This window comes from Lolium rigidum, chromosome 1 (genome assembly GCF_022539505.1).
Source record: "Lolium rigidum isolate FL_2022 chromosome 1, APGP_CSIRO_Lrig_0.1, whole genome shotgun sequence".
Classification (NCBI taxonomy): Eukaryota; Viridiplantae; Streptophyta; class Magnoliopsida; order Poales; family Poaceae; genus Lolium; species Lolium rigidum.
Window position 1 is genome coordinate 2328886 of NC_061508.1, and position 12906 is coordinate 2341791.

The 12906-nt window shown below is 47.2% G+C and overlaps 1 protein-coding gene across 2 annotated transcripts; it reads right to left on the reverse strand.

Moving 5' to 3' along the window:
* Window positions 1-11561: 11561 nt before the first annotated feature.
* Window positions 11562-12329, reverse strand: LOC124684818 (histone H3.2). 2 transcript variants are annotated; one of them, XM_047219070.1, is made up of 2 exons: window positions 12317-12329; window positions 11562-11974 (listed from the first exon to the last, which is right to left on the reverse strand). In XM_047219070.1, exon 2 carries the CDS (start codon window positions 11970-11972, stop codon window positions 11562-11564), a length of 411 nt encoding a protein of 136 aa, XP_047075026.1. In that variant the 5' UTR covers window positions 11973-11974; window positions 12317-12329. The 2 variants fall into 2 exon arrangements, with proteins under 2 accessions (XP_047075026.1, XP_047075025.1); XM_047219069.1 differs by lacking the exon at window positions 12317-12329 and having other exon boundaries at window positions 11562-12028.
* Window positions 12330-12906: the final 577 nt, after the last annotated feature.

Genomic DNA, 12906 nt, shown 5'->3' on the forward strand with positions numbered 1-12906 from the left:
AGTAAAGTTTCTATGTTATAGTTGATGTTATATTTGGGATCACTGCGCAGAAACAACATTGCTGTCTGTCACGAATCTGGGCACAAGTCTCTGTAGAAAAATTCTAAAAAATCTGCCAATTTACGAGCGTGATCCTCAGATATGTACGCAACTTTCATTAGTTTTGAGTTTTTCCATTTGAGCAAGTCTGGTGCCATTTTAAAATTCGTCTTTACGGACTGTTCTGTTTTTGACAGATTCTGCCTTTTATTTCGCATTGCCATATTTGCTATATTGGATGAATTTCTTTGATCCATTAATGTCCGAGTAGCTTTGTGCAATGTCCAGAAGTGTAAAGAATGTTTGTGTCACCTCTGAATGTGTGAATTATTAATTGTGCACTAACCCTCTAATGAGTTTGCTTGAAGTTTGGTGTGAAGGAAGTTTTCAAGGGTCAAGAGAGGAGTATGATATACTATGATCAAGAGGAGTGAAAGCTCTAAGCTTGGGGATGCCCCCGTGGTTCATCCCTGCATATTTTAAGAAGACTCAAGCGTCTAAGCTTGGGGATGCCCAAGGCATCCCCTTCTTCATCGACAACATCATCGAGGTTCCTCCCCTGAAACTATATTTTTATTCAGTCACATCTTGTGTTCTTTACTTGGAGCGTCGGTTTGTTTTTGTTTTTGTTTTTGTTTGAATAAAATGGATCCTAGCATTCACTTTGTGGGAGAGAGACACGCTCCGCTGTTGCATATGGACAAATATGTCCTTAGGCTTTACTCATAATGTTCATGGCGAAGTTTCTTCTTCGTTAAATTGTTATATGGTTGGAATTGGAAAATGCTACATGTAGTAATTCTAAAATGTCTTGGATAATGTGATACTTGGCAATTGTTGTGCTCATGTTTAATCTCTTGCATCATATACTTTGCACCCATTAATGAAGAAATACATAGAGCTTGCTAAAATTGGATTTGCATATTTGGTCTCTCTAAGGTCTAGATAATATCTAGTATTGAGTTTTGAACAACAAGGAAGACGGTGTAGAGTCTTATAATGTTTACAATATGTCTTTTATGTGAGTTTTGCTGCACCGGTTCATCCTTGAGTTTGCTTCAAATAACCTTGCTAGCTTAAACCTTGTATCGAGAGGGAATACTTCTCATGCATCCAAAATCCTTGAGCCAACTACTATGCCATTTGTGTCGACCATACCTACCTACTACATGGTATTTCTCCGCCATTCCAAAGTAAATTGCTTGAGTGCTACCTTTAAAATTCCATCATTCACCTTTGCAATATATAGCTCATGGGACAAAATAGCCTTAAAAACTATCGTAGTATTGAATATGTACTTATGCACTTTATCTCTTATTAAGTTGCTTGTTGTGCGATAACCATCCTTCTGGGGAACGCCATCAACTATTCTTTGTTGAATATCATGTGAGTTGCTATGCATGTCCGTCTTGTCTGAAGGATCTACCACCTTAATGGTTGGAGCATGCATATTGTTAGAGAAGAACATTGGGCCGCTAACTAAAGCCATGAATCATGGTTGAAGTTTCAGTTTTGGACATATATCCTCAATCTCATATGAGAATAATAATTGTTGCTACATGCTTATGCATTAAAGAGGAGTCCATTATCCGTTGTCCATGTTGTCCCGGTATGGATGTCTAAGTTGAGAATAATCAAAAGCGAGAAATCCAAAATGCGAGCTTTCTCCTTAGACCTTTGTACAGGCGGCATGGAGGTACCCCTTTGTGACACTTGGTTGAAACATGGCATTGCGAAGATCCGGTAGTCCAAGCTAAGTAGGACAAGGTGCGGGCACTATTAGTACACTATGCATGAGGCTTGCAACTTGTAAGATATAATTTACATAACTCATATGCTTTATTACTACCGTTGACAAAATTGTTTCATGTTTTCAAAATAAAAGCTCTAGCACAAATATAGCAATCGATGCTTTCCTCTTCGAAGGACCATTCTTTTACTTTTATTGTTGAGTCAGTTTACCTATCTCCCTCCACCTTAAGAAGCAAACACTTGTGTGAACTGTGCATTGATTCCTACATACTTGCATATTGCACTTGTTATATTACTTTATGTTGACAATATCCATGAGATATACATGTTATAAGTTGAAAGCAACCGCTGAAACTTAATCTTCCTTTGTGTTGCTTCAACACCTTTACTTTGATTTATTGCTTTATGAGTTAACTCTTATGCAAGACTTATTGATGCTTGTCTTGAAGTACTATTCATGAAAAGTCTTTGCTTTATGATTCAGTTGTTTACTCATATCATTACCATTGTTTTTATCGCTGCATTCATTACATATGTTTACAAATAGTATGATCAAGATTATGATGGCATGTCACTTCAGAAATTATCTTTGTTATCGTTTTACCTGCTCGGGACGAGCGAAACTAAGCTTGGGGATGCTGATACGTCTCCAACGTATCGATAATTTCTTATGTTCCATGCTACTTTATTGATGATACCTACATGTTTTATGCACATTATATGTCGTATTTACGCATTTTACGGAACTAACCTATTAACAAGATGCCGAAGAGCCGATTCGTTGTTTTCTGCTGTTTTTGGTTTCAGAAATCCTAGTAACGAAATATTCTCGGAATTGGACGAAATCACCGCCCAGGGACCTATTTTTGCACGAAGCTTCTAGAAGACCGAAGGGGAGTCGAAGTGGGGCCACGAGGTGGCCAGATGACAGGGCGGCGCGGCCCAGGCCCTGGCCGCGCCGGCCTGTCACCTGGGCCCCTCGTGCCGCCTCTTGACCTGCCCTTCCGCCTACTTAAAGCCTCCGTGGCGAAACCCCCAGTACCGAGAGCCACGATACGGAAAACCTTCCAGAGACGCCGCCGCCGCGAATCCCATCTCGGGGGATTCAGGAGATCGCCTCCGGCACCTCGCCGGAGAGGGGATTCATCTCCCGGAGGACTCTTCATCGCCATGATCGCCTCCCGGAGTGATGAGTGAGTAGTTCACCCCTGGACTATGGGTCCATAGCAGTAGCTAGATGGTCGTCTTCTCCTAATTATGCTTCATTGTTGGATCTTGTGAGCTGCCTAACATGATCAAGATCATCTATCTGTAATACTATATGTTGTGTTTGTCGGGATCCGATGAATAGAGAATGCTATGTTATGGTGATTATCAATCTATTGTTTATGTGTTGTTTATGATCTTGCATGCTCTCCGTTATTAGTAGAGGCTCGGCCAAGTTTTTGCTCTTAACTCCAAGACGGAGTATTTATGCTCGATAGTGGGTTCATGCCTTCATTGATACCTGGGACGATGACGGAAAGTTCTAAGGTTGTGATGTGCTTGTTGCCACTAGGGATAAAACATTGATTCTATGTCTAAGGATGTAGTTGTCGATTACATTACGCACCATACTTAATGCAATTGTACTGTTGCTTTGCAACTTAATACCGAATGGGGTTCGGATGATAACCTGAAGGTGGACTTTTTAGGCATAGATGCAGTTGGATGGCGGTCTATGTACTTTGTCGTAATGCCCGGATTAAATCTCACTATATTTATCATATCATGTATATGCATTGTTATGCCCTTCTCTATTTGTCAATTGCCCGAATGTAATTTGTTCACCCAACATGCTTTTATCTTATGGGAGAGACACCTCTAGTGAACTGTGGACCCTGGTCCTATTTTTTACATCGCATACAATCTACTGCAATACTTGTTTTACTGTTTTCTTGCAAACAATCATCTTCCACACAATACGGTTAATCCTTTGTTACAGCAAGCCGGTGAGATTGACAACCTCACTCGTTTCGTTGGGGCAAAGTACTTTGGTTTTGTTGTGCAGGTTCCACGTTGGCGCCGGAATCCCTGTTGTTGCGCCGCATCACATTTCGCCACCATCAACTTTCAACGTGCTTCTTGGCTCCTACTGGTCCGATTAAACCTTCGTTTCTTTCTGAGGGAAAACTTGCCACTGTGCGCATCATATCTTCCTCTTGGGGTTCCCAACGGACGTGTACATCTACGCGCATCAGGTACAGGGCGTTGATTTCGTCCGATTCCGAGAATATTTCCTTACTAGGATTTCTGAAACCAAAAACAGCAGAAAACAGGAACTGACACTTCGGCATCTCGTCAATAGGTTAGTTCCGGAAAACGCATCAAAATGATATAAAGTGTGAACAAAACATGTAGGTATTGTCATAAAACAAGCATGGAACATCAGAAATTATAGATACGTTGGAAACGTATCAAACATAAGAAATTATAGATACGTTTGAGACGTATCACACGTGAAGGTTGTTGGTGGAGGAATGTAGTGCGGCGCAACACCAGTGAAACTGGCGCCAACATGGAACCTGCACAACACAATCAAAGTACTTTGCCCCAACGTAACAGTGAGGTTGTCAATCTCACCGGCTTGCTGAAAACAAAGGATTAAGCGTATCGAGTGGAAGATGGTGTTTGTTTGCAAAGAACAATAAGAACAGTAATTGCAGTAGAATGTATTCAGATGTAAAAGATTGGACCGGGGTCCACAATTCACTAGTGGTGTCTCTCCAATAAGATAACTAGCATGCTGGGTGAACAAATTACAGGTGGGCAATTGACAAAAAAAGATTCAATACATATCAATGATGATTACTATGTGATTTAATCAGGGCATTGCTACAAAGTACATAGACCGCTATCCAGCATGCATCTATGCCTAAATAATCCACCTTCAGGTTATCATCCGAACCCCTTCCAGTATTAAGTTGTAAACAACAGATAATTGCATTAAGTATGGTGCGTAATGTAATCAACACAAATATCCTTAGACAAAGCATCAATGTTTTATCCCTAGTAGCAACAGCACATCCACAACCTTAGAACCTACCGTCACGATCCCAGATTCAATGGAGGCATGAACCCACTATCGAGCATAAATACTCCCTCTTGGAGTTACAAGTATCAACTTGGCCAGAGCCTCTACTAGCAACGGAGAGCATGCAAGAACATAAACAACACATATATGATAGATTGATAATCAACTTGACATAATATTCTAGATTCATTGGATCCCACCAAACGCAACATGTAGCATTACAAATAGATGATCTTGATCATGTTAGGCAGCTCACAAGATCTAAACAATGATAGCACATGCGGAGAAGACAACCAACTAGCTACTGCTATGAGCCCGTTGAAAACTGCTGATCGGTGCAACACATTGATGTCATTGTTGGAACCGGGCATGCCAAAGAACGAATGCAAAATCCATAAATCTTGAGATATGATAGCTTCAAGAATGACAGTCCGCCTCCTCATGCCAGCTGTACTGACCCTGCCATCCAAATGGACAGTTTTTCCACTCCCAGTGCATGCAATCTATGATGCCAATCACTCCTGGGAACCCTCTAGACTCATTGATAGACAGGAGCCTCCTTGTATCCTCAACAGTTGGCTCCCTACAGTAATATTGTCCGAACACGGCAATCATGGCTCGGCAAAACCTGTACATGGCCTCAAGGCAGGTGCTCTCACTCATTCGAAGATACTCATCGAATATATCAGCAGTCATTCCATATGAGAGCATGCGAATAGCCACGGAGCATTTTTGGTAGGAGGTGAAGCCTAGCGCACCTGTTGCATCGGGCCTGCATTGGAAGTAAGGGTCGTAGTTTCTGACGCCCCGTAGAATGACCAAGAACAGGTCCCTTGACATCCTGTACCGGCGCCGGAACACTTTTCCGGGAACACCGGATTGGTGAGGTGGAAGTAGTCGTTGTGGAGGCGGGCCTGCCCTGCCACTCTGTTGCGCGGCAGGTTTTTGGAGCGCCCCTTCACAGAGCCCCGGTGCACCGGCCCCGGGTTTGAGGTGAACTCGTGGATCATGGAGGCCGCAGTAGTTGACAATGTCTGCGCCGACTGATCGGACTCCTCGTCGGAAGAGGAGTCAACGACCTCCGCGCGGAACTTCTCCACCATATGCCACATGTCCATTTGCGTGGGTACGAACTGTTGATCAATGGTCGCGCACAAATAGCGCCGAAAACAGGAGAAGAAACCTACCGGTGCAATTGATCGAACAGGTCATGGGCGGCGCAACTGGCAACGTTTGGCCCCAAAACAGTGGGTAGGTACGCGCCGGAGCCAACCCCGAGTACGATCCTGCTCTCCCGCGCGGTGACAACGGAGCCAACGGCAAGTACTGCGGCGCCGCGGCGGGACGACGGCGGCTGGGGTTGGGGTGGTGGCGTCGCACTAGGGCAGCAAAGAAGGGGAAAACGAAGAAAATTGAAGCGGTTGATTTCGTTGTCCCTGACTTGCGGGACCCGGTAAGAAATGGAGGACCCTCGGCGCGACCGCGAAGCATCCGCGGATACGCAAACCTGGCGCATATTTGGGTCAGGTTTGCGTCTCCGCGGACGGCCCGGTCACTTTGCGTCGCCCCGCTGGAGCAGAGCCCAGACGCATTTCCGGTCACGGCGGACGAAAACGGTCGCTCAGCGTCCGTTTGCATCGCGCCGCTGGAGATGCCCTTATCGGTAACAAGGTTGAACTAGGTATAGAGATACCGACGATCAAACTTCGGATAAGTAAAATATTGTGTGACAAAGGAAATCGGTATCGTATGTTAATGGTTCTTTCGATCATGAAGTCATCGTTGAATATGTGGGAGCCATTATGGATCTCCAGGTCCCGCTATTGGTTATTGATCGGAGAAGTGTCTCGATCATGTCTGCATAGTTCACGAACCGTAGGGTGACACACTTAAGGTTCGATGTCGTTTTAAGTAGATATGGAATATGGAATGGAGTTCGAATATTGTTCGAAGTCTCAGATGGAATCCAGGACATCACGAGGAGTTCCGGGATGGTCCGGAGAATAAGATTCATATATGGGAAGTCACATTCCAAGTTTGGGAGTGGTCCGGTGAATTTATGGAAGGTTACGGAAGGTTCTAAAATCATCCGGAACAATTCACTATGGCAGGTGGAGTCCCGGAGGGACTCCACCAGCCCTAGCCGACCCACCAAGTAGGAAGGAGGAGTCTGGACTCCACCTTCATGGCCGGCCACATGAAAAGGAAAGGGAGGAATCCCTCTTCATCTAGGCTTCCCAATTTGGTAAGTTTTGGAGTTGGACTTCAATGTGGTTTTTGGGTGAACCCTAGGTTTTCCACCTATTTAAAGGGGAGAGGAGGGGAGGGGCTGGCCACTACTTGGCCGCACCACCAAGGGCACCACCAAGAGCCGGCGCCCTAGCCCCCTCTCTCTAAACCCTAGCGACTCCCTCCTCCACTTATCTCCCACACGGCTTACGGCGAAGCCCTGCCGGAGTTCTCCACCACCACCCTCGCCACGCCGCCGTGCTGCCGGGATTCCGAGGAGGATCTAGTACTTCTGCTGCCCGCTAGAACAGGGGGACGAACATCTTCATCGACACTGAACGTGTGACCGAGTGCGGGGGTGCTGCCCGATTGTGGCACCGTCAAGATCTTTTACGCGGTTTTGAAAGTGGAAAGTGATCGACTACATCATCCACGAGATTTATCTTGTTAACGCTTAGCGATCTTCGAGGGTATGATGATCTCATCTCGTTGCTACCATCTACTAGATTAGATCTTGGCTTGTTATTCGTTCTTGCGGTAGGAATTTTATGTTTTCTATGCTACGAATCCCTACATTCTGGTCGGCGGCGGCGCGAGGTGTAGGGCTGGTTGGGGGCGACATGGCCGGATTTGGCACGGACGCCGGGGCAGTGGCCCCAGGAAGGTGGTTTCGGCGGTGCAATGTGCTTGTGCGTGGCATCTTGCCACGACGGTGGGGAGCTAGGCTCGGGCGGTGGCTGGTGTTGCCCTCCACGGCGACGGAAGTCCCGTGCGGTGCAGCTCCGGCACCCTTGGTGGCGCCATCGCGCTTGGCGGTGGTCTGCGGTTTTCTGGCGCCCCTCCTTGTCCTGCCTTGGCGGCGCTCTAGTGTCGTGGACCTTGATCAGGGCATTCTCTGCCTCCAGTATTGAGTGTGCCGCTGGCTGGGGCTGGCTGGGGCAGCGGCGTTCCTCATCCCGCAGCGGGTGGGCATGCGGTCTGGTTGTGGGTGGTGGCGGCGGCAATCTCGTCGACTGGTCGATACATGCTGGGGTGACGGCCCTAGGCTATGTAGCGGCAACTAGACTGTAGCGTGTTCGTATGCCGGGACAACGGCCCCATAAGTTGTGGCGTTCGCTCAACGAGGTGGAGCTGCAGCGAGGAGCTAGTGGAGTGGTTTTTCTTGGGCTACGAGGGTGCCAAGGCAATCGACCCGGTTGTTCTAGCTCTCTGAGTTGGCAGGACGTGGATGTCGGGACGGAGGTCCTGAATGGTGGTTGTGGTAGGCGCGTTGGGGCGCATCAGGGCATGGTGTGCCATGGTGGTCTTTGTGCGGTGGCAGCAAGCTGCAAGGCGGGTGTGCCAACTGTGGATTTTGCGGATGGGCTTCAATGACTTGGTGGATGGTGAACTCCGCATGAAAGCACTGCACCGACCTCGGTCGTTGCCAGCGATGTCGGCGTCCTCGGACGTCGCTCCCCTCATTCGAGGCATCGTTGAGGAGCTCCTTCACCTCCCTTATTGTTTCGAGCCTTGGTCTCTCCTGGAGAAATCCTAAGCTTTAGCTTTTGCTACAGCGGGCATTGGTGGCATCATTGTCGCTCCCCCCCCCCCCCCCGGGGGGGTGTCGCCTTGGAGAGCCGGTATTCCGCTTCGCGGATTTGGCTCCCTTTGCTTGGCTTTTTTGTCTATCGAACAGGCGTGTGCGCGGTCTCGGGGCCGCTGTGGATATCAAAGTGGCAGCTCTGAAGCTCTCGTGTTTTGAGTCGCGTGTCTTCTTGCTTGGGCGGAAGTGACGTCGGCTCGCGTGGTGCGCGGCCTCAGGACCGGTGTGTGGTGTTAGGTTGTACTGGTTTTCGCAAGTTTCCTTTATAAACTGGCCTTGTAGGTTTGGTTAGGTCCCTTTACATACCTCTCCTCGGTTTTTAGCCAGTTTTTCCTTATAAACCGGCCATTTTCCTCTTGCTTAGTGAATAGGTTGCTCCAAAAAAAATCAAGATTGCTTAGCACACGATAAAGGTTCCTTTTCGGCTCTTTTTTAGTCACGGTACCAAACGAAAACGAACTTAATTATGTACACCCAAACGCGAGACTGCATGTATGGAACATGGGGGCATGTGAACCCACTTTTTAAAAAGTTCCGTTTGTGATGTCAAAACATGTTTTAAAAATCAAAACACAAAATGATTTCCTAGATGATCTCAAATATGTGCTTTGGACATGAGTTTCGTGACGAAAAAATCTTTTATTTTGTCTCAGCAAAAAAGTGAAATTTTGCAGGGCTATATAGCAGTATATATGTGACGTATTTTGTCTTTTTTAATTCTGAAATAAAAAAGTGGTTTCTCCGCGAAAACTTTGTACGCACACATGGAACATGCGTACGTACCCGGTTATTTTTATTTCAGAATTTTTTAATATTTGAAAAATGCATTTCCAACCTGAATTCACATGCACCCAGGCTCAAACCGGATTTTTCCACCCAAACGCGGCCCTCCTTATGGTTCGATGGTATCATAGGAGGATACTTGAGGAAACTGCAACTCATGGGCTCATGGCACATCGGTCAGATCGGTGGCGGTGGCATGATAGTGATAATTTTATAGCTCGAAAAGTTAATGTTGTTCCGGCTTGCAGGTACAGGGAACTGAAAACATCTGCTGTCTATCTGTATGTATGTGCATGTACGGTATCACCGTGTCAGAGATATCACAGAAATTATGAGCTCCTCCTCCCACTACCAAGTCTTAATTAGAGGCAACCGTTGTCGCCTGATGTGTTCATTCTAAATGTATTTGGCACGTCAACTAAATATATACACTAGGTTCTTGTGAGTCTGGGGCACTACATTGGAACTTGGAAGTGCCATGGAAAAATTCATGTGCAATACAAGTTTGAATCGTCTGCGGCAGACTCTACTTGCAATAAGCTCTTCTCCAAATGTATGTGCAGGGACAGTTCTGAAATATAAAGTATACACCATCCGCACAAGGAAAATGCTCAAGATACAGTCAAAAGTGATGTATTTTGCAAAAGTGGCAGAATATAGTACTAACCTCCGTCTATAAAAGGATGTCTTAACTTAGAACAGATTTGAATGTATTTAGATACTAAAATGGGTCTAGATACATTTAAATTTTAACAAAATTGAGACATCTATTTATAGACGGAGGGAGTACAATCACTAACTGTTGAATTGCAAGGGAAAGAAAAGAAAATAGTGATTTCCAAATTCTGTCATTCTCGAAGATTTTCCCCCAAATTATGCACCTTAAATATCCAAGACCATACCAGGCATCCAAATTCTTGCACTGCTAGTAAAATTATGAACAGAAAATGGATTCTGAAAATTCTAGTATATGCCTAAACTGAAGAAGTGCTGATTATCCAGTATATGTCCCAATAGTACTGCTAGTGCAAAGAAACACGTATTGCAGAGAAAGGACTAACAAAAATGGATAGAAGAAGACCAAGCTGATATATGCATCATAGAAGAGGCATTTACCTTGGTGATATCAGAGGCAATATGCTCCCGCTCTGGGTCGCATTTGCCTGGCGATGGTTTCAAAATAGCAGTAATCCATTTCCTCTTTGTTTTTCTTCATGCCTAGGACTTCTCGCAGGTAGAAGGACTGACCTGACTGACAATTATCCTTGCAAATTGTCAAGTGCATGCTGTTTGCAAAGTGAGGTCAGGTTATCCTAATTTAGCTGATATTAGTGCAGTCTCTGTAGCCTCAGACGGATTATCCCCACTGATGGAATTCTCCTTTCAGACAGAGCTTCCCAAGTTCGCAACACCAGATACATACAAGTGAGTGTATGTGTTAAACCTGTAAAAAACATTGCAAAGAAACCCAACTATGTAAATTTGGCCAGGTTCAATATAGAAGTATATATGTAAATGCGGCTATGGAAGATAAAGAATTGGCATGTCAAATTCACTGCAAGCACGATATGGGTGCTTTGTCAGTTATCCAAAAAATCTTAGTCAGTGCTTTGCTAGTTATCCAAAATTTGGGTGAAGTAGCAACCAAAATGTACAGAGAACAACTCAAGGTAATCAACATGAACCAGCAGAAACAAAGTTCAAAAGAGCAGAAGGCCCAATTGATCAGCAAATCCATGAACAAATAACTTGCAAAACAATTGAACATTGAATATCACAGGAACGAATACAATTTACAGATCTGACAAGCCATATCACCAAATCCATACACAAGTCATGCATTCTCTGTTCCAATCGCATCAACACCAACACAGGAGACCACAAAATAAAAGATGGGCAGACATATGCAACTGATGACAAATTAGGAGGATAACATGTTTCACTGCATTTTCATTTCATTTCAGCATCATGCTGCATAAGACAGGGTCCCCCATGAGACCAGACGACAACTCATATCAACACCACCACAAACAGAAGCACCCAACACATTCCTACAGCCAGGCACGAACAGGTACTACCGGCAGCTTCGGCAAAGGATGCCTAGGCCCTCTCTCCCCGGATGCGGCGTGCGAGCTGGATGTCCTTGGGCATGATGGTGACGCGCTTGGCGTGGATGGCGCAGAGGTTGGTGTCCTCGAAGAGGCCGACGAGGTAGGCCTCTGCGGCCTCCTGCAGCGCGGAGACGGCGGAGCTCTGGAACCTGAGGTCGGTCTTGAAGTCCTGCGCGATCTCCCGCACGAGGCGCTGGAAGGGGAGCTTGCGGATGAGCAGCTCCGTGCTCTTCTGGTACTTGCGGATCTCGCGGAGCGCGACGGTGCCGGGGCGGAAGCGGTGGGGCTTCTTCACCCCGCCGGTGGCCGGCGCCGACTTGCGCGCCGCCTTGGTCGCCAGCTGCTTCCGCGGGGCCTTGCCGCCGGTGGACTTGCGCGCCGTCTGCTTCGTGCGGGCCATCGGGGACGAGGGGAGGGCTAGGGTTTGGATTTGGATTTGTGTTGCGTCGCCGGTGTGGGATTCGAGTTTTGGGTGGAGTGGGTTGGGGCCGGCGGGGGCTTTTAACAGGGAGGCTTGGGCGGGCAATCGGAAAATTTTCGGGGGAGAAGGCGCGGGGCGGGGCGGGGTGGACTGGAGGAGGGAGATGAAGTTCGGCCGTTCGGGTCGTTGGATCGGTGAGATTCGGACGGCTGGAATCACGATCCGTGGACTGGAATTGGTGCGACGTGATTGGCTGGGTGTCGTCTGTTTTCAGACCAATACGTGGATACAGTGTTACCGCGTTGCTTTCGAGTGATGACTCTCAAACAAAGAGGAGAGCCATCTCAAAAAAAAAAAGAGGAGAGCCTCTACACCCGCCAGCTCCTCACTCCGGTCCCTCTCGCCGTCGGCAGTGGCGGATGACCCATTCTGGCATGGTATGGCTCATGCCATAGCTAATTTTGGCCATTAAATACTACTACTCATGTTATCTTAACCAATTTCTTGACTAAGAGCATCTCCAACAGGCGAGCTATATCGGCCGCGCTGCAAAAAAACGGCCGGTATACCGCGCGCGGGAGGGAATCAGGCGCTCCAGCAGGCGCGGTGCTGTAAAAAAATTAGAGCACGCGGCATTTTGCACAAACCGGAGCGGCATATCTGACGCGTCGGCTACAGCGCGCGACATCGCTCGTCCAAGCGCGAAAAAACCCCCGCGCTGAAAGTTCCTCTTCCGCGTCGCCGCCCGAGCGCCCAATCCGCCGTCTTCGCGCGCCGCCGACGAAATCCCGACGATGGACGACCCCTCCGGCAACCCACCGACCCCTCCCTACTCCATCCCACCCTCCGCGGCCGCCGCCACTTCCACCACGCCGCCGCCAAACCCTAGCGGCGGCGCCGACGGCGGCAATGC